This window comes from Microcaecilia unicolor, chromosome 11, assembly GCF_901765095.1.
Source record: "Microcaecilia unicolor chromosome 11, aMicUni1.1, whole genome shotgun sequence".
Classification (NCBI taxonomy): Eukaryota; Metazoa; Chordata; class Amphibia; order Gymnophiona; family Siphonopidae; genus Microcaecilia; species Microcaecilia unicolor.
The window spans coordinates 118,832,208-118,854,752 of record NC_044041.1 but is presented as its reverse complement, the minus strand read 5'-3'; the positions used below and the strand labels follow the sequence as shown (position 1 = coordinate 118,854,752).

Sequence of the window (22,545 nt, the reverse complement as noted above, 5' to 3'; positions counted from 1 at the left end):
AGATGCCAGGTGAAGGCTGTAAGGTCCACATGAATTCCTGTATCCTTGGTGGCTGTATGGGCTCCAGTGCTGAAAGGCAAGGCTAATGCAAACTTTCTGTGTGGCGGTAACATTATCGAGGAACCCAGGGTGTATGTTCTGTCATTTTTTGCATGGCTAGCAATGGTCTTTCAGGTGAAAGGGCAGAGAGATGTGGTAGCCATGTTAGTCCACTTTTAAAGGTAATCAATAGAAATAGAATAAAATAAAACATAGAAAAGAAAATAAGATGATACCTTTTTCATTGGACTAACTTAATACATTTTTTTGATTAGCTTTGGAAGGTAGTCCTTCGTCAGATCAGAAATAAGCAAATGTTGATAAATAACAGTATATATAAGTGAAGCATCAAAGTATTTCAGTGACAGTTTAACAGGATGAGAGTGGGGTGGGTTAGGTGAGAGACAGGGAGGAACAGGTGGATGAGGGACAGGGAGATATGCATGGTGATAAGAGGGTGACCAAGCAGTAGAATTTTATGGTTTATAATGGGCTAGAAAACCTAGATCTTTGTTAAGTCCTATCTGGTGGGTGTCAAAAATATTTAATCATCATTCTGACTTCAAAGGTCTTATGTTCCTGTATTGTTTTAAAGTTACCTTTTAGTATTCTCACCATAAAATCATTGGTACAGTGTTCTGATTTTGTAAAGTGCTGCCCCACAGAGGTGACGTCCTGGTTGGTACTGGCGTTTTTCATATGATGTCTATGTAGATTAAATCTCTTCTTTAGTATCTGTTTTGTTTCTCCAATATAGCACCCTTCGTCACATTTTTTACACTGAATGATATCATTGGAAGATGAGTACGTGAAGGATTCTATTATGTTGAATTTTGTTCTTTTGTGAATGTGGGATCCTGTGAAATGTTTTGGTGAAAGGGCAGGTATTTGCATGTGGGAGTTTCTGTATGCACCTAATACAACTCCAGCCTGAACTGGTAGCTACTGCCCTGGACTCTCCCCATGTCTGTAGAATCAGTCATACTGGTTAAATCAGCCAACTGTTAAAACAAACAAACGCAAGTGCATAGGACTGTATTCTGACAATGTCTGAATACTGCAGAACCAACCTGGCTGAGGAACAGTGAGCTGGAAGGTGGTAAACGTATGTGTATGTGGGCAGGGAAGAAGGGAAAGAGGACTTGGTTATTTTTCCTACACCCAGGATGATTTATGAGTTGGGATGTCCAACCCCTTCCCCCTATTCTGAAAACATGAGGCACTCCCATTAGCCTGCTGACCTGTGACCCCTCTTTTACTGCAGTCCTGCTGTTTGAGAGGATCGAGAATGAAGACATGGAGAACAAGACCCTGAAGATTACAGACTTCGGGCTCGCCCGGGAGTGGCATAAGACCACCAAGATGAGCACAGCCGGCACCTATGCCTGGATGGCGCCCGAGGTCATCAAGTCCTCTACGTTCTCCAAGGGCAGTGACGTCTGGAGGTAGGGACCTGCCCAGCTCCTGCACTGAGAGTCTGAGAGTGTTGGGTCTCCTCCCCAAGAATCAAACATATAAATGGAAAGTGACCGACTCACCTGCAAATGCGCAGTAGAGACTTCCCTCTCTGTCCCGCCCTCGTGTCAAGATGTGATGATGTCAGAGGGCGGAACAGAGAGGGAAGCGGAGTTGGACTGTCGGCCGCTGCCGCTGGAGCCTGGAAACGAACATTGCGCGCACCAACCTCCCCCCTCCCCCCCCATCTCCACCGCCGCTCCCGCCCCCCTCCGTATCGGGCCCCCTGCACTGACCTGACAGCGCCTCTCACCTCCTTGTGGAAGCGCTGCAGTAAGCAGCAGAGCGATCTGCTGCTGCCTGCAGCGCTTTCACACGGAGGTGAGAGGCGCTGTCAGGTCAGTGCAGGGGGGAGGGAGCGGCGGCGAGGAGGGTAGCTGGAAATCTCGCCCGTTTTAACGGGCTTAACTGCTAGTGGTGGATATAAAGAGAGTGAAAGCAGTCCAGAGAGAGGCCACCAAAATGGTGAGGGATCTGCTTTAAAAGCCAATGAGACCTAAATCTATACATCCTATAAGAGGGGAGGGAGGTGGAGATAGAAACACTCTAGTACCTCAAAGGTGTAATTAAAGAAGGGACACTCAAAAGGGGAAGGGTAGACACAGGAGCAACATTGGAAAACATTTTTTTAATGGAAAAGGCATGGTAGGATCTCCCAGGGGAAGAATGGTAACAGAATTCAAAAAGATCTGGAATAAGCACAGAGGATCCTCAGTGGAGGGGGAGTGAAAGGTAAAGCTCAGGGTAAGCACAGAGGATTCTCAACAGTGGGGGGAGGTAAAGTGTAAAACTCAATAAGCATAAAGAATGCTCAGTGGTGGGGGGGGGGGGGGGGGGGGGGTATAGCTCAGGGTAAGCACAGAGGATCCTCACTGGTGGAGGAATGAGGGAATAAGCACCGGGGATTCTCAGTGATGGGGGGAGTAAGGGCTAAAGTCTGGGATAAGCACAGGGAATCCCTAGTAGAGAAAAGGTAAAGGAACAGTCGGAGGTAACTGAGGTGTATGCCTTCAAAATGTTTTATGTCTTAAAATTGTACACATCTTTTGGGAAGAGGGAATAAACAGCATGCACTTCCATATCATCAAGCTGATCAATCCATAGACTGGTGAGTTGTGTCCATCTACCAGCAGGTGGAGATAGAGAGCAAACTTTTGCCTCCCTATATGTGGTCATGTGCTGCCGGAAACTCCCCAGTATGTTCTCTATCTCAGCAGGTGGTGGTCACACACAGCAGCAGCTCTGGCTAGGCCTCCAAGCCTAATTTTTAGGTTTTGTTGAGTGCCTGGGGTTGAGGGCTCTTTTGAGCAAGTGCAAACCTGGTGGTGCCAGGTCCCTCCTTTTCTCCCCCCTCCCGCTGGCTCCGTTAAAAAAAAAAAAAAAAAAAAAAATTTTGAACGTCTTTAAAGGCGTTTATCTCGACGTTTATTTAAGCGTCTATTGCAGCTACTCACTGGGACACCAGGTCGTTACAACTCGGAGCGGACAGCAGGTAATTTTTACCTTTTTATAGCGGGCAGGGGGTTCCCCGATTCTTCTCCTCGTGGCATATGGCGTCGGAGGGCGAGGGCGCAAAGGGTCGCTCCCCGGGTCGCTTGAGCGCTTCTAGAGGGGATGCGGGGGTCTTAAAGCCTGATTCGCCCTTGTGGGGTGACAGTTTCGTGACCGATGCATGTCCCGGTCCTTCCTCCGGCGTGGCGGTTTTTCCCGCCATAAACGCCCATCCCCCGCTCCTCGCCTCCGCCATCTTGGCCGGCCACGCGGCTCGGACGGCTTCTTCTTGGGCCGCCCTTGAGGTTGGAGACATTAATGCCATGAACGCCCTTAATTTGGGCGACGGCACAGAAGCGGCTAAAGTTAAGAGCCGTTGTTCCCGCGCGGCTCCTTCGCGGAGTTTCGCGCCGGACGCCATTTTGGATGCGCAGCATGTCTCTCCCCCGCTATTGAGAGCGCCGGTTGAGGGTGCGTCTAGGGCTGTTGCCCAGGCTGCGGAAGTGCACAGTCTGGGGGGTTTCTCCCCCGAGTTTGTTTTGCTGCTGCATCAGGCCTTCCTCATGCACAACGCTGCCCCTGCTCCCTCGTCTGGTAAAGAGGTTGAGTTCCCAGAGGTAAACGCCCTCGGGTTGATTCCCAGGCCTTGGAGGAATTTGTCTCCTCCGATGTAGATGAGGGCAGCGTGTCTGAGGTCTCCCAACGGTCCTTTGCGGATTCCTTGGAGGAGACGGATCCCCGCTCGAATGGAGCGGATGACCCCTCTGCAGCGCGGCTTTTTAGCCCAGAGGATTTGCCCAACCTGTTGTTACAGGCCATGGACACTTTGAAGATTTCCTCTCCGGAGGACGTCTCTCCCTCAGCCCCTGTTGGCTCTGCCATTATGCTGGGGACGAAGCGCCCGCCTAGAACCTTCCACGTGCATGATGCCATGCACACCTTAATTTCGGCTCAATGGGATGTCCCAGAAGCGAGCCTTAAAGTGGCTAGGGCTATGTCCCGCCTCTATCCTTTGGCTGTGAGTGAACGTGAGGCCTATCTGTGGCCTACCGTGGATTCTTTGATCACTGCGGTGACTAAGAAAACGGCGTTGCCGGTGGAAGGTGGCACAGCCCTAAAGGACGCCCAAGACAGAAGATTGGAGGCGGCCTTAAGGTCGTCCTTTGAGGCGGCTGCTTTAAATTTGCAGGCCTCAGTTTGCGGCTCCTATGTGGCCAGGGCGTGCCTGACTATGGTACAGCGGGCTTCCCCCTCGGATCATTCCTTGAGGGCTGATTGGCCGGCCCTGGAATCGGGCTTAGCCTATTTGGCAGACTTGCTGTATGATGTCTTGAGAGCCTCAGCTAAAGGCATGGCTCAGACAGTCTCTGCGCGGCGGTGGCTTTGGCTGAAACATTGGTCTGCTGACCACGCCTCTAAATCCCGCCTGGCTAGATTGCCTTTTAAAGGCAAGCTGCTCTTTGGGGTCGAGCTGGACAAAATCGTGACCGATCTCGGCACGTCTAAGGGCAAGAAGTTGCCAGACGTCAGGGCTCGGGCTAGTGCTCGTCCCGGTACCTCCAGAGGACGGTTTCTGGAAGCCCGTCGGTACCGCCCGGGCAGGTCGGGTTTTTCTGCCCCCTCTTCCTTTAAGAGGAATTTCTCCCCCAAGCAGCATTCCTTTCGCAGAGACCGCCGTCCCGGAGGTGCTCCCTCCGGTCCTCCCCCAGGGTCTCATACCCAATGACGGGGTCTTGGTCCACGCCCCAGTGCAGATTGGAGGACGGCTGTCCTCGTTTCTGGGCGAGTGGACCACAATAACTTCAGACGCGTGGGTGCTGGAAGTCATCAGAGACGGCTACAAACTAGAGTTCTGCCGACCCTTAAAAGACGGGTTTGTACTCTCTCCCTGCAAGTCTCCGGTCAAAGCTGTGGCAGTGCAGCAGACCTTGGACAATCTGATCCGCCTGGGCGCTGTCGTTCCGGTGCCAGAAAGTCAGCTTGGCAAGGGACGTTACTCCATTTACTTTGTGGTACCAAAGAAAGGAGGTTCTGTCCGGCCTATCCTCGACCTCAAAGGGGTCAATCGGGCCTTGAAAGTGCGGCACTTTCGCATGGAGACTCTCCGCTCTGTTATAGCGGCAGTGAAGGCAGGAGAGTTCCTGGCATCCTTGGACATCAAGGAAGCGTACCTACATATTCCCATCTGGCCTCCTCATCAACGCTTTCTGCGTTTTGCAGTCCTGGGACGACACTTCCAGTTCAGAGCCCTCCCTTTCGGGTTGGCTACTGCTCCGCGGACCTTTTCCAAAGTAATGGTGGTCATCGCGGCCTTCCTACGAAAGGAAGGGGTACAAGTCCATCCTTATCTGGACGACTGGTTGATCCGAGCCCCCTCTTATGCAGAGTGCGGCAGAGCTGTGGACCGGGTAGTTGCTCTTTTGAGCTCCCTGGGATGGATCATCAACTGGGAGAAGAGCCAGCTGCGCCCGACTCAGTCCCTGGAGTACCTGGGAGTTCGATTCGACACCCAAGTGGGCAGAGTGTTCCTGCCAGACAATCGGATTGTCAAACTTCAGGCTCAGGTGGACCAGTTCCTAGTAGCCTCTCCCCTTCGGGCTTGGGACTATGTGCAGCTGTTGGGCTCTATGACGGCCACGATGGAAGTTGTGCCCTGGGCCAGGGCTCATATGAGACCACTTCAACACTCTTTGCTGCAGCGCTGGACTCCGATGTCGGAGGATTATGCTGTGCGCCTTCCCTTGGACCCAGCAGTGCGCAAGGCGCTGAGCTGGTGGATGCAGACAGACAAGTTGTCTGCGGGAATGCCTCTGGTGACCCCAGAGTGGATTGTCGTCACGACGGACGCCTCGTTGTCGGGCTGGGGAGCCCACTGCTTGGGAAGGACAGCGCAGGGGCTATGGTCTCCTGCAGAGGCAAAGTGGTCTATCAACCTCCTGGAACTCAGAGCCATTCGGTTGGCGCTTTTGGAGTTCATCCCGGTACTGGTGTTGAAGCCTGTACGGGTCCTGTCGGACAATGCCACGGCTGTGGCCTATGTCAACCGCCAGGGAGGTACCAAGAGCGCCCCTCTAGCCAAGGAGGCTATGAATATTTGCCAGTGGGCGGAAGCGAACCTGGAGCAGCTTTCAGCGGCCCACATTGCCGGAGTCATGAATGTCAAGGCGGACTTTCTCAGTCGCCATACCTTGGAGCCCGGAGAGTGGCAGCTATCTGCTCAGGCGTTCTTGGACATCACGAAGCGCTGGGGCCAGCCGAGCCTAGATCTGATGGCGTCATCGGCCAATTGCCAAGTGCCGCGCTTTTTCAGCAGAGGACAGGACCCTCGATCCCTGGGAGTAGATGCTCTTCTCCAACAGTGGCCGACACAAGAGCTTCTCTATGTGTTCCCGCCCTGGCCCATGTTGGGCAGGGTGCTAGACCGGGTGGCAAAGCATCCCGGCAGGGTAATCCTGGTGGGTCCGGATTGGCCCAGGCGTCCCTGGTATGCGGACTTGATCAGGCTCTCAGTCGACGATCCTCTGCGGCTGCCAGTGGAGCAGGGCCTGTTACATCAGGGTCCCGTGGTGATGGAGGATCCCTCCCCCTTTGGTCTTACGGCCTGGCTATTGAGCGGCAGCGTCTGAGGAAGAAGGGCTTCTCAGACAAGGTCATCGCCACTATGCTGAGAGCGAGGAAGCGCTCTACTTCTACTGCTTACGCCAGGGTTTGGCGTATCTTTGCAGCGTGGTGTGAAGCAGGCTCACTTTCTCCCTTCACTGCTCCAATTTCTTCAGTGTTGGCGTTCCTGCAAGAAGGTCTGGAGAAAGGCCTGTCGCTCAGTTCCCTTAAAGTCCAGGTAGCGGCTCTGGCTTGCTTCAGGGGCCGCCTGAAGGGTGCTTCCCTGGCTTCGCAGCCAGATGTGGTGCGCTTTCTCAAGGGAGTTAATCACCTGCGCCCTCCTCTGCACTCAGTGGTGCCTGCGTGGAATCTCAACCTGGTACTAAGAGCATTGCAGAAGCCGCCTTTTGAACCCTTGTCGAGGGCATCTCTGAAAGACCTGACGTTGAAAGCAGTCTTTTTGGTGGCTATCACTTCGGCCAGAAGAGTTTCCGAGCTCCAGGCGCTCTCATGTCGAGAGCCTTTTCTGCAGTTCACTGAGGCAGGAGTGACTATTCGCACAGTGCCTTCCTTCCTGCCCAAGATTGTTTCTCGCTTCCATGTGAATCAGCAGCTCTGTCTCCCTTCCTTTCGTAGGGAGGACTACCCAGAGGAGTACTCTGCTCTTAAATATCTGGATGTGAGACGAGTCATCATCAGATACTTGGAAGTGACCAATGATTTCCGGAAATCGGATCATCTGTTTGTCCTGTTTGCAGGTCCTCGTAAGGGTCTGCAGGCTGCTAAGCCTACAGTGGCAAGATGGGTCAAGGAAGCCATTGCAGCGGCTTATGTGGCCGCGGGGAAGGTGCCGCCTATCCAGCTGAAGGCTCACTCCACGAGAGCTCAGGCGGCCTCGATGGCAGAGGCCGGATCCGTCTCCTTGGAAGAGATATGCAAGGCGGCAACTTGGGCTTCGGCTCATACATTCTCCAAGCATTACCGTTTGACTGTGGCTGCACGGGCGGAGGCCCGGTTTGGAGCTTCGGTGTTGAGGTCAGGGATTTCATTGTCCCGCCCTGGGTGAGTACTGCTTCGGTACATCCCACCAGTCTATGGATTGATCAGCTTGATGATATGGAAGGTAAAATTATGTATAATCATACCTGATAATTTTCTTTCCATTAATCATAGCTGATCAATCCATAGCCCCTCCCAGATATCTGTACTGTTTTTATTCTGGTTGCATTTCAGGTTCAAGTTTAGTCTTCAGTTACTTCAGAAAGACTTCGTGTTCAAGTTTTTTCACTTGGATTCTTCAAGAGTTAAGGCGAGTTTGTGTTACAGTGAGCTGCTGCATTCCTCTCCCCTCCGTTTTACGGGGCTGGATTGAGACTTAAAATTCTGCCGGCACTCCCTCCCGCTTCGTGCGGCTGTAGGGCAGCTTTGTACCCTCCCGCTTCGGCGGTGTTAGGGTCAGTCAGCTCCTCCCGCGGTTGCGGTTGCAGGATAAGCCAGATCCCCCCGCATCGGCGGGTGTGGTGTCCCTCCCCCGCTCCGCGGGGATGAGCTGGACGGATTCCCCTCCCCCACTTGTGTGGGGATGAGCTGGGTTAATTCCCCTCCCCCGTTTCGGCGGTGGTGAGCTGGGCAGAGTGTCCCTTCGTGGGTGTAATTCTCTAAGTGCTGAGTCCTGCGGATGGAGCTTTGATATCGACATACTGAGGAGTTTCCGGCAGCACATGACCACATATAGGGAGGCAAAAGTTTGCTCTCTATCTCCACCTGCTGGTAGATGGACACAACCCACCAGTCTATGGATTGATCAGCTATGATTAATGGAAAGAAAATTATCAGGTATGATTATACATAATTTTACCTTACTATTCCAGTCAAGCCTTTCATGGTTCTGTTCTTTAGCTGTGGGTGCTGATCTGCAGTGAGCTTGGTGCTGGTTCTACTATTACCTTGTGTATGGGGAGGGGGGAGGGCTTGGAGACAGCCACAAACTCTCCCAGGAGTTCTCAGCCTATGTGCTAGAAATAGAAGAAAGGAACAGAAGTGTCCTGCAGCTCTGAGGCTGTCTGAGCGTTACGCTGACTGGGGTGGGGAAGCCCACATATCCAGATTTTGCTGCCACCGATCCTGTCAGTACTCATTATCTCACCTTTCCTTAACCTCCCTGCCTGTCTCTCTCTCTAGTTATGGGGTGCTGCTGTGGGAGCTGTTGACTGGGGAGGTCCCATACCGAGGCATCGATGGGCTGGCAGTGGCTTATGGGGTGGCTGTGAATAAGCTTACCCTCCCAATCCCTTCAACCTGCCCGGAGCCCTTTGCTCAGCTCATGTCAGGTAAGGCAGCTGTGCTGTGGTATGGATGGGTGGTGAGCAGGAATCTGTAATGGCACGATGGCAGAACAGCTCGTGTTGACTGGCACATGTGGAAAACCTTATTTTTTTCCACTGCCTCCTGTGCCTCTCTACCATGAATGGAGAGGCTGAGCTGGTTCTGGTTTGTGCTTCCTGAATTACAGGGATCCCCCAACTCGTCCTGGTGATCCCATAGGCTCTCATGTTTTCAGGATACCCTCAATGATAAACTTCCATATCCTGGGTCAGCATTGTATATTCACATTGAGTATTCTCCTGAAAATCTGACTGACTGGGGGATCAGCAGCCCAGGGTTGAGGAGTCCTGCTCAGTTTCATTTCACTTTTATTATTATTTATTGCATTTGTATCCCACATTTTCCCACCTTTTTGCAGGCTCAATGTGGCTTACAATACATCATAAATGGTGACGATATAATAGAAAAAAAGACATTTAGTTTACAGAAGAATCATGGTAACATGATAATGATATAACAGGATAGTAGTATAACAAGCAGATATTATAAGGCAGTTCTGAATATCTGTGAAGGAGTAGTGTATGTTTACATTTGTTGATCTTTGTGGTATGCTTTATTAAAGAGATGGGTCTTCAGTGGTTTGTTGGGTTCAAGCCTTTGTGTAGATTAAAAAAAAAACATAATCAAATTACAGTTCCTTACATTCAGAGAGAGGTACAAACTGGATTGGCTATTTCTAGGACAAAACAAAAACAAAACAAGATTAAACTGTAGAGAGGTGAGAAGGGAAGAAAAAAAAAAAACGAGAATGTTTCTAATGTGTATGGGTAAAGATAAATCTGAATAGTCTCATGAACATGGTCTGGTCTTGGATTTACCTTCAATGAATGCAGAATCCTAATTCCTGCCTTCAATTTGGAAATAATAATCATATGTGCTAGGCTAAAACCAGGAACAGATTAGGGGTGGAACTGGAGTCTGCTGGTATCCCTGGTTGGTTGGTTGGTTGGTTGGTTGGGGGAGGGGGGAGGGAATTGTTTGAGCCTGCTGGTATCCATGGTTTTATGGGTGGGGGTTGGAACCTAGTGGCATCCCTGGTTGATGGGGGTGGGGGTAGGAGTCTCCTGTTATCCCTGATTGATGAGGTTAGGATAAGCCTGCTGGTATCTCTGGTTGGGGGAAGGGAGAAGAGAGGTATTATAGCATTGGCTGAAGTTGTCTTTACACTATTGCCAATCTGGAATTCAAAACATTGTCAAGCCAAGGCAAATGTGCTATCTTAATCCAATTCAACCTCTCGTGCTTTTGATCTGGTTGATCACAAAATCATGTTGTTTACACTGAGCAAATTTGAAATTTCTGAATCTGTATTAAAGTGGCTTCAAGGCTTTCTTACCAGCAGGTCTTACTCAGTAAAATGGAACAAGGGATTTTCAGACTGTTGGGAGTTCTGCAAGGCTCTCCCTTATCACCCACTTTATTTAATGTTTTATTACAATCATTGGATGTTTTTTTGGTGGAGGCTAATTTAACTTTTTTCAAAAGGCATATCCTACCGATCCAACATAAATGCCTGATCTCTGCAACACAACAAAACTAAAGAACGTAATGGACATAACACAACTCTTCCGTTGTACGATTCCCTAGTGTGGCTGTGCCACATGAACTTTATCTTACCACAGCATCACTTTGTATTTGTTTACACCGGCGTCTGTAACGCCTCTCCGGTACTATGTAAGCCACATTGAGCCTACAAATAGGTGGGAAAATGTGGAATATAAATGTAACAAATAAATATGCCGATGACATTTCGATATTGTACCCTCATAGGCTTAAATTGAACAAGGAAAAGACTAAGGGGGTCTTTTACTAAGCCACAGTAGCATTTTTAGCTTGTGGTGGAAATCAGCTGTCTGTAAACACTGAGATGCCCATTATAATCCTGTGGATGTCTCAGCGTTTACTGCCAGCTGATTTGTACCACAAGCTAAAAACGCTACCACAGCTTAGTAAAAGACCCCCTAAATGTCTCTCTAGTTGGGGGTCTGTGGATCGTCTTTTTAGCTGTCTACAATTTAATATTGGGACAGACTGTTTTAATTTTGATAAGTCAACAAGGGCACTAGCGGTTTAGCGCGCACCTAAACCCATGGGTGTCTCTAGCATTTAGCGCATGCCCTTTAGCACTGCTTAGTAAACAGGGCCCTCGGTATAGAGCTAGATTATATGCTCAATATGCGATCTCATATTAACTTAGCTGTTAAGAAGTCTTTTGTGGTACATATTTCACTGCCTCTACCTTTAGATTAGTGGTTCAATTCTCTTTAGGATTGATTATTGTAACAGTGGGTTTATTTTCAGTTTGCACCAAAGCTATTGTATAGTCCTGCAGATAATACAGAACACAGTGGCCAGGCTGGTTTATTCTCTGAATTGATTTGATTCAGTTACACCATATACGTTTGATATGCACTGGCTGCCGGTGGAGCTGAGGGTGCAGTTTAAATTTGGGATTCTTGCTTTTAGGATATTGCATGGTGAGGTCCCTTACTAGCTTGTAAAAATGGTTATTATTTCCACTGGTTATAAGTCTGATCATTTAAGAGGACAATGTCTGCTGTATTTCCCATCGGCACGTAATGTTAGATTTAAGGGATTATTGTCTGCTTCTGTTTATTATAAGGCAGTATCATTTTGGAACTCCTTATCATTAGAACTTAAGATTGATAGGGAATTACTTATATTTTTGGAAGTCACTTAAGCCTTTTTTTTTTATTTCGGAAGTATTTCAATGTATAGAAATTTGTCCCTAGTTGATGTTCTTTCATTTTTACTGTACATGATATGTAACATTTGAACATGTGGTTCACTCTTGTTTAACATGTAACCTACTTGGAACTATTCATGGTACTAGCAGGATATAAGTCTAGTATAATGTAATAATGTAATGTTGATCTCTGTGGCCCTTCCCATGCAGAGTGCTGGGCACAGGACCCCCACCGCAGACCCAGCTTTGCCTTGATCTTGGAGCAGCTGACAGCGCTAGAGGCCCAGGTGCTAGAGGAGATGCCTCAGGACTCTTTCCATTCCATGCAGGACGACTGGAAGTTGGAGATCCAGGGCATGTTTGACGAGCTGCGAGCCAAGGAGAAGGTATGGTGTAGAGGGATGGAGTTGCTGAGACCAGACCTCCAGTAAGGTCCCCACCTGACCTATGTCCCCCTCAACTAGCCGATCCAAATCTGGTTTAGTTCTTATTGCATGCATGGACTTCCACTTCAAACAGAATTGCCATGTGACTCTCAGGCTCATTTTCAAAAGAGATAGACGTCCAAGAAGTGACATAAGTCAGCATTTGGACGTTTATCTCACAGAAACGTCCAAATCAGTATTATCAAAACCTCTTTTTGGACGTCTTTCTCTGAAGTCCGTCAGAAGGACGTCCAAATCTCAAAGGGGTATGCCAGGGGCGTGTTCATGGCGGGACTTGGGCGTTCCTAAGACATGGACGTCTTTCAGCAATAATGGAACAAAACAAAGGCGTCCAAGACTAAAACTTAGATGTTTTGAGCTAGACCTGTTTTTGTAGTGAATAGCTGCAGTGGGAATTGAACCCACGTCCCCAGGATCAAAGTCTGCTGCACTAACCAGTAGGCTACTCCCCAAATGACCAGATGACCACTGGAGGGACTCAGGGATCACCTCCCCTTACTCTCCCAGTGGTTACTATCCCCCTCTCACCCCCCAAAAATGTGATTAAAAATATTACTTGCCAGCCTCAGATGTTATACTCAGGTCCATTAGAATAGCATGCAGGCCCCTTGAGTAGTCTAGTAGTGATGCAATGCACTGCAGACAGGTGGACCCAGGCTTCTACCTTCCCCTACTTGTTACACTTGTGGAGGAAACTGTGAGCCCTCCAAAATCCACCAGAAACCCACTGTACCGACATATTGGTGCTCCCTTCACCTGTAAGGGCTTTGGTAGTGGTGTACAGTTGGGGGTAGTGGGTTTTGGGGAGCTCAGCAGACAAGGTAAGGGAACAATGGTGAGATGTGTACCTGGGAGCATTTTATAAAGTCCACTGCAGTGCCCCCAAGGAGGCCCTATTGCTTTCCTGGGATGTCACTTTTCCACTTTTCTACCTGATGCCAAGCTTTCTATTTTTTTTTTTATAACCTCTGAGCCTTGTGTCTATTGTTTATCATTAGAGTTGGGCTTTCAATTCAGATCTATAGATGAAAAGGAGGTCTCATTACATATATCTAAATACCAGAGTGCTATTTTTCCATGCTTCATAGCAAGAGTGTACATTCCCTAATGTAATAAAAGTGAATTTTAAAGATTGTTTTTCAACTCTGTCTTGACCGACCAGTGCACTCGGGGTCTCTATCGTTGATTAGAAGTAATTCTGTTTAAAAATGATTGTTTAACTTTGATTGTGTGAAAATAAGTTGGAATGCAGAAGATAAGACACAACTCTAATTAATTAATTTGGTATGTGAAGAGGAGGATGGTGCTTGTTTTCGGAGTTCAGCCTGGCCACCTGGACTTGGAAAACATGTGACCACGTTCCCACAGTATGGCTTGTTTACCTAAACAGAGACGCATTCTGTAATTTTCCTTAGCTCTGAACATGAGTTCTAAGCCTTATAAAGAGGGGGCTTGTTGCAGCAGAGTTTTGAGGCTCATCTGTGGGTAGACGTATTGCGCAGAGGACTTGTTCCTGGTCATAAGGAGACTTCGGGCTTTTGCTGCAACGGGCCTCTCAGCTGATGAGATAAGGGCCTGAAATTCCTGACCAGTGATGTTTTATGTATAGTGTATTATTGCTTTTTTTGTCCTGGTCTAAGAACTCTTAGCATTGCTTAGATGTAGAGACCAGTGATATATTGATTGTTTATATAGCTAATCATTGTATATATCTTAATCATTGTAGATTTTAGCACCTCTAATAAAGGTCTCATTTACCTAATACGAATCCAAAAGAATCCACAGTAATTATTGAGTAGTCTGTGTCAGTGAGACAGGCTGTAAATCCATAGCAGTACATTTTTGGCGACGAGGGTGGGATTCATACAAAGAATGACAGCTTTTTAAGAGGAATGCAGGGGAGAGTTGAATTCCAAGGCTGGAATGAGGTACTATATGTTGTTATAGCCACTGAGTGGAATAGGATTCTGGTTTAAAGGAATCATTGCCTTTTGCTTTAAGTTTGCTGCAGGCAAAATGTTAAAACAAAAAGGGAGAAGGAACGGTCTCACCTACTATCTTGTTGGGTAGATTGGATGGACCATACACGTCTTTATCTGCCGTCATTTACTATGTTACTATGTAACAGTATTGCTTATCTGAAAACCCGTTAGAGCCGGGATAAACAGCATAGGAAAAGTACAGAATTGGAATGATAAGTGTGTGATTTACAGTTAAAATGAGATGCTTGCCAGAATACTTTACTAAATGATAACTGAGCGTCCTGCTGTAAGAGTGGCGCAGTTGGAATGATTTGTGATTTATGCAGTTAAAATGATAGCTGTAAGAATGACGCACTATAAATATATGAAATGAAGAAAGGAAAATTAACAAAAAGAAAGTACATTTAAAATTATGTTTAGACTCATTTGGAGTCGTTAATTGCACATATAATGGAAAGGGTTGGGAGATAAATCTTATAAGATATAAGGACCGTCTCAGGCATGGAAACTTGTACGCACTGGAATTTGTTAATTACTCAGCTTTTGCAAGCAGTACATCTAATTACCTGTCCCAATGCAACTGAAGCTTTTACCTCCTCGGTGCATAAGTACATAAGTACATAAGTACATAAGTAGTGCCATACTGGGAAAGACCAAAGGTCCATCTAGCCCAGCATCCTGTCACCGACAGTGGCCAATCCAGGTCAAGGGCACCTGGCACGCTCCCCAAACGTAAAAACATTCCAGACAAGTTATACCTAAAAATGCGGAATTTTTCCAAGTCCATTTAATAGCGGTCTATGGACTTGTCCTTTAGGAATCTATCTAACCCCTTTTTAAACTCCGTCAAGCTAACCGCCCGTACCACGTTCTCCGGCAATGAATTCCAGAGTCTAATTACACGTTGGGTGAAGAAAAATTTTCTCCGATTCGTTTTAAATTTACCACACTGTAGCTTCAACTCATGCCCTCTAGTCCTAGTATTTTTGGATAGCGTGAACAGTCGCTTCACATCCACCCGATCCATTCCACTCATTATTTTATACACTTCTATCATATCTCCCCTCAGTCGTCTCTTCTCCAAGCTGAAAAGCCCTAGCCTTCTCAGCCTCTCTTCATAGGAAAGTCGTCCCATCCCCACTATCATTTTCGTCGCCCTTCGCTGTACCTTTTCCAATTCTACTATATCTTTTTTGAGATACGGAGACCAGTACTGAACACAATACTCCAGGTGCGGTCGCACCATGGAGCGATACAACGGCATTATAACATCCGCACACCTGGACTCCATACCCTTCTTAATAACACCCAACATTCTATTCGCTTTCCTAGCCGCAGCAGCACACTGAGCAGAAGGTTTCAGCGTATCATCGACGACGACACCCAGATCCCTTTCTTGATCCGTAACTCCTAACGCGGAACCTTGCAAGACGTAGCTATAATTCGGGTTCCTCTTACCCACATGCATCACTTTGCACTTGTCAACATTGAACTTCATCTGCCACTTGCACGCCCATTCTCCCAGTCTCGCAAGGTCCTCCTGTAATCGTTCACATTCCTCCTGCGACTTGACGACCCTGAATAATTTTGTGTCATCGGCGAATTTAATTACCTCACTAGTTATTCCCATCTCTAGGTCATTTATAAATACATTAAAAAGCAACGGACCCAGCACAGACCCCTGCGGGACCCCACTAACTACCCTCCTCCACTGAGAATACTGGCCACGCAATCCTACTCTCTGCTTCCTATCTTTCAACCAGTTCTTAATCCATAATAATACCCTACCTCCGATTCCATGACTCTGCAATTTCTTCAGGAGTCTTTCGTGCGGCACTTTGTCAAACGCCTTCTGAAAATCCAGATATACAATATCAACCGGCTCCCCATTGTCCACATGTTTGCTTACCCCCTCAAAAAAATGCATTAGATTGGTGAGGCAAGACTTCCCTTCACTAAATCCGTGCTGACTTTGTCTCATCAGTCCATGTTTTTGTATATGCTCTGCAATTTTATTCTTAATAATAGCCTCCACCATCTTGCCCGGCACCGACGTCAGACTCACCGGTCTATAATTTCCCGGATCTCCTCTGGAACCTTTCTTAAAAATCGGAGTAACATTGGCTACCCTCCAGTCTTCCGGTATTACACTCGATTTTAGGGACAGATTGCATATTTCTAACAGTAGCTCCGCAAGTTCATTTTTTAGTTCTATTAATACTCTGGGATGAATACCATCAGGTCCCGGTGATTTACTACTCTTCAGCTTGCTGAACTGACCCATTACATCCTCCAAGGTTACAGAGAATTTGTTTAGTTTCTCCGACTCCCCCGCTTCAAATATTCTTTCCGGCACCGGTGTGTCCCCCAAATCCTCCTCGGTGAAGACCGAAGCAAAGAATTCATTTAATTTCTCCGCTACGGCTTTGTCCTCCTTGATCGCCCCTTTAACACCATTTTCGTCCAGCGGCCCAACCGACTCTTTGGCCGGTTTCCTGCTTTTAATGTATCTAAAAAAGTTTTTACTATGTATTTTTGCTTCCAACGCTAATTTCTTCTCAAAGTCCTTTTTTGCCCTCCTTATCTCCGCTTTGCATTTGGCTTGGCATTCCTTATGATCTATCCTGTTACTTTCAGTTGGTTCTCTTCTCCACTTTCTGAAGGATTGTTTTTTGGCTCTAATGATTTCCTTTATCTTACTGTTTAGCCACGCCGGCTGACGTTTAGTCTTTTTTCCCTTTTTTCTAATACGTGGAATATATTTGTCCTGAACCTCCAGGATGGTGTTTTTAAACAGCATCCACGCCTGATGCAAGTTTTTTACTCTGCGAGCTGCTCCTTTCAGTCTTTTTTTCACCATTTTTCTCATTTTGTCGTAATCACCTTTTCTATAGTTAAACGCTAGCGTACTTGATTTCCTAGTTTCACTTCCTTCAATGCCAATATCAAAACCGATCATATTATGATCACTGTTATCAAGCGGCCCTCGTATCGTTACCCCCTGCACTAGATCATGAGCACCACTAAGGACTAAGTCTAGTATTTTTCCTTCTCTTGTCGGCTCCTGAACTAGCTGTTCCATGAAGCTGTCCTTGATTTCATCAAGAAATCTTATGTCCCTTGCGTGTACAGATGTTACATTACCCCAGTCTATATGCGGGTAATTGAAATCCCCCATTATTATTGTGTTGCCCAGTTTGTTTGCGTCCCTGATTTCCTTTAACATTTCCGCATCCGTCTGTTCGTCCTGGCCAGGCGGACGGTAGTACACTCCTATCACTATCCTTTTCCCCTTTGCACATGGAATTTCAATCCACAGTGATTCCAAGGAGTGTTTTGCTTCCTGCAGAATTTTCAATCTATTTGATTCAAGGCTCTCGTTAATATACAATGCTACCCCTCCACCAATCCGATTCACCCTATCACTACGATATAATTTGTACCCCGGTATGACAGTGTCCCACTGGTTATCCTCCTTCCACCAGGTCTCAGAGATGCCTATTATATCTAATTTTTCATTTAGTGCAATATATTCTAACTCCCATTCTAAATGGTTTCATCCCTGTGTGGATCCTCTGATGCCATGTGAGGCTTTCTTTCCAACCAAAGCTTTTACCAGACTCAGGACATGTAAATGGTTTCACTCCTGTGTGTATTCTCTAGTGCATTGTGAGGTTTACCTTCTGACCAAAGCTTTTACCAGACTGTATACATGCAAATGTTTTCTCTCCCGTGTGGACTTTCTGATGCACTTTGAGATTTACATTACAACCAAAGCTTTTACCACACTTAGAACATGTGAATGGTTTCACTTTATTGTGGATTTTCTTCTGTATTTTGTACGTTTTGCATTTGGATGTATTTGTTTGAAAATGGACCAAAAAATAAAACATCCAAATCACAAAATATTTTTCCAAACAGCATTTTCAAAAGGAAAAGATAGACTTTTTTTTGTAGAAAATGACCTTTCCTGTTCTGATTTTGGACATTGTACAAAAAACGTCCAAATTCAGACTTAGATGTCGTATCCAAAAAATGCCCCTTGTGCATTTGACTTGCCCAAAGTGACAAGGAGCAACAGTGGGAATTGAACCCATGTTGCCAAGGATCAAAGCCCACTGCACTAACCATTAAGCCACTCCTCCTCTGTTTTGGATGTCTTGCATTTGGACGTCTTTTGTTCGAAAATGGACCAAATAAAAGGACGTCCAAATCACAGGACGTCCATAGTATTTTCGAACACAGAGAATAGACGTCCATCTTTTTTCAAAATGACCTTCTTTCCTGTTCGGAATTTGGACGTCTTTATAAAACATCCAAATTCTAATTTAGACATTTCTTTAGAAAATGCCCCAATGAGTTTTCCAAGAAAATCAAAACTACAAATCAATGCATGCAACAGAGCAAAACCAGGATTGGATTCACCTGTTCCTTATGACATAGAGTCAGATGGCAATCCTAAGTTCAAGTTTCACTTGGAAAGACAGGAAAATACAGGTACATGGATTCAGAAGGGGTAAAACTAGGCCTGAATCAGCCTGTTCCTAACTGGGTAGAACTCATGTGCTAACCTTTAGGTACATTTTGGGTTTTAATCTCGAGCTTTAGCAATGGATGTAATCTAATTGTGTCCCCACTGGGGTCTAGTGGCAGTGTGCTCACCCTCCAGCCCCCCTCCCCTCCTACTGTATGGTGCAGGTTGTTAGTCCCAGCTCATGGCTTAGACCCTGTATTTGAAACATAGCTACAAAGGAGCAAAGAAACATTTGCATTTTTAACATTTTTGTAAGCGATATTGTTAAAAGGCTGTCTGGTAAGGTTGGCCTCTTTGCAAATGATACCAAAATCTGGTGTGGATAATGTGAGGAAGGACTTTATTTAGTTATTTATGCATTGGCTACCTTTATGAAGAGATTCACCCAAAGCAGTGTACAGCAGGTACAGTATAACATAAAACTTACAATTTTGTTAACAGTATAACAATAGTAAAATGACCAAGTACAAACATAAATACAGTGAGATAAACTTGAACACAACAAATGGAAACCTAATAACAGGACTACCATAAAACAGTATCAAAAATATACACATTTAACAGCACTGAAATTCAGCAAAACACTAATGAAAAATCAAATAAGCACACAATTAGAACATTCAAATAACATTGCTACGATACTAATGATTTTATACAGTACAGCTTAGCAAAGTGTCACGGTTGTGTCCAGGTTCCTGGCTTGCAGTCACCTCAGGCCCCGGGAGTTAGACCCGGGGAATGCTGCGAATTGATGGTTTACTGTTTCCCATGTTCCAGAAAATATGCTGGTCTGGCCCGGTCCGGATCTTCCAGCCCTCCAGATTGTTTTGGGAGTTTTTTGGAACTAAGCAGTATCCGTACCTGGTGAACTCCCTTGTGGGCTGCCTTTATTAACCACCTGGAAAGGTTCCTAGTTGCCTTGCAACAGAGGTCCTCAGAGGAGTTTCCTTTGGTGGAAGTCATTTGCAGTGCTGCTGAGTTTTTCCTGTTTTAGGTTTTGACCCTGCTTGTTTGCTAACTTATTCTACTGACTGCTGCCTGTCCAGACCCGGCTTGTCTCCTGGCTTGCTGTGCTACCGGCGGCCTGCCCTGCTCCAGCTGGGTTCCTGGAGCCTTTATCCTGCTGGTCCCTACAGTTCTGCTTTCCTGCCCTACCCGGTAAGTCCTGCCGACCGCCCGTCCGCACTCTGGGACTCAACCCCAGAGGAAAGGTGGTTAAGTGCAGGTGAAGTTTGGGCTATTTCCGGTCCAGTTGGTGCCTGCCTGCGCTGCCTTGGCGGCAGCCTTTGCCGGAGAGTTCCAACCCGGGGTGCCTGGAGGTCTGTTTTGTCTGTCCTGTGTTCGGGTGATTCTCCTGCCACTGCCGCTCCTCGGCAGTGGCCCAAGGGCTCACTAAACCTAGAAGTACCGCTAGAAGCGTGACACAAAGCCAGAGGAATGGTCAGGAATTTGCAGCTTAGATTTAATGCTAAAAAATGCAGGGTCATGCATTTGGGCTGCAGAAACCTGAGGGAACGGTACAGTTTAGGGGGTGAAGAACTTTTGTGCACAAAAGAGGAGCAGAACTTGGGTGTGATCGTATGTAGTGATCTTAAGGTGGCCAAACAGGTAGAAAAGGTGACGGTGACAGTAAAAGAATTAGTTGAACCGCTAGATGACCAAGGGGTAAAAGGGGCACTCGGGGCCATAGTGGAAAGATTAAGGGGGTCTTTTACTAAGCCGTGGTAGCATTTTTAGTTTACGGTAGAAATCAGCTGGTGGTAAACGCCAAGACGCCCATTATATTCCTATGGTATCTTGGCGTTTACCGACAGCTGATTACTGCGAGCTAAAAAACCTACTGCGGCTTAGTAAAAGACCCCCTAAATGGATTCTTTGCTTCGGTTTTCACTGAGGAAGATGTGGGGGGAGATACCAGTGCCAGAAATGGTATTCAGTGCTGATAAAATAGAGAAACTGAAACAAATCTCTATAAATCTGAAAGATGTAAAGCAATTTCACAAACTGGAGAGTAGCAAATTGCTTGGACCAGATGGTATACATCCCAGAGTACTGATAGAATTAAAAAACGAACTTGTAGAGCTATTGTTAGTAATATGTAATTTGTTTGGATTAATGAGACAAAACCAACATAGATTTAGTCAAGGGAAATCTTGCCTTACAAAACTACTATATTTCTTTGAAGGGATGAATAAACATGTAGATAAAGGTGAGCCAGTCAATATTGTGTATCTGGGTTTTTAAAAAGCATTTGACAAAGTACCTTATGAAAGTAGAGGAGTGGCTTAGTGGTTAGGGTGGTGGACTTTGGTCCTGGGGAACTGAGGAACTGAGTTCGATTCCCACTTCAGGCACAGGCAGCTCCTTGTGACTCTGGGCAAGTCACTTAACCCTCCATTGCCCCATGTAAGCCGCATTGAGCCTGCCATGAGTGGGAAAGCGCGGGGTACAAATGTAACAAAAAAAAATAAAAATAAAGACTCTTGAGGAAATTTAGAAAGTCATGGGATAGGAAGTAATTTCCTATTGTGGATTAAAAACTGGTTAAAATATAGAAAACAGAGAATAGGGTTAAATGGTCAGTCTTCTCAATGGAGAAGATCATAGAAACATGACGGCAGATAAAGGCCATATGAGTCATCCAGTCTGCCCATCCTTTGTAACCCCTAACTCTTTCTTTTCCTAAGCGATCTCACATGCTTATCCCATGCCTTTTTAAATTCTGGAACAATCCTTCACTCCACAACCTCCACCGGCAGGCCATTCCATGCCTCTACCACCCTTTCTGTGAAATAGTACTTTCTTAGATTACTCCTAAGCCTATTCCCGCTTAACTTCATCATATGCCCCCTCATTCCAGAGCTCTCCTTCAGTTGAAAAAGGCTCTCTTCCTGTACATAAATTCCCTTGAGATATTTAAACGTCTCTATCATATCTCCTCTCTCCCTCCTCTCTTCCAGCGTATACATGTTGAGGTTCATAAGCCTATAATTTTTAATTTTGTAGCTGCCTTCTGGACCGACTTCATCCTATTTATATCATGCTACCCCCTTGTTTGGTTAGGCTTCACTGGCTTCCTATTGATGCATATGTCTCTCTTAAATTGGCCTGTTGGGATTATAAAATGTTTGATGGTTCTTGTCCTGAGTATTTTATATCACACTTTTCTCTTTTCCTTTGGTCCCCACTCTCTTTAGAGCAGACACTCATTGTTTTTTATATTTTCCATCATTTCCTAGTGTTAAATACAAAAAATCATTACAATCATCTTTTCCATATCAGGCCTTTCAAATCTGGAACTTTGCTCATTTCAGGGAGGATATCTCCTAGGACGATGATGGCGAACCTATGGCACGCGTGCCAGAGAGGGCACGCGGAGCCCTCTCTGTTGGCACGTGCGCCGTCGGTCGCCTCACCCGAGACTTTCAGCCCTCCCACCTTCCCACCCGGCGTCAAGCATTCCTCCATCCCTCCCTTCGAACCCGAAGAAATTTAAAAGTCTTCCCTTGTTCGAGTAGGCGGCATCAGCAGTAGCAGCGAAAAGCATGCTGCTGGTTCGGCGCGTCTTCAGCCTTCCGTTTCTCAAGCTGTCTGGTCCCGCCCTCATTTCCTGTTAGGGCGGGACCAGAGAGCTTGAGAGACGGAAGGCTGAAAACGCGCCGAACCAGCAGCACGTTTTTCGCTGCTACTGCTGATGCTGTCTATTCGGAAAGGGAAGACTTTTAAATTTCTTCTGGTTCGGAGGGAGGGAGGGATGGCGGGCTGGTGCCGGGTGGGAGGGAGGGAGGAATGCTTGACGCCGGGTGGGAGGGAGGGAGGGTGCCCTGGTGCACGCCGGGAGGGAGG

At 46.7% G+C, this 22,545-nt stretch overlaps 1 protein-coding gene across 2 annotated transcripts in view; it reads left to right on the top strand.

Moving 5' to 3' along the window:
* The window catches only part of MAP3K11 (mitogen-activated protein kinase kinase kinase 11), a 75,953-nt gene that overhangs the window by 5,580 nt on the left and 47,828 nt on the right, over positions 1-22,545 (top strand). For both annotated transcript variants that reach the window (XM_030218613.1, XM_030218612.1), the window contains exons 2-4: positions 1,304-1,484; positions 8,827-8,975; positions 11,948-12,123. In XM_030218613.1, coding sequence (XP_030074473.1) covers positions 1,304-1,484; positions 8,827-8,975; positions 11,948-12,123 — 506 coding nt within the window. The remainder of the gene's footprint in view (positions 1-1,303; positions 1,485-8,826; positions 8,976-11,947; positions 12,124-22,545) is intronic.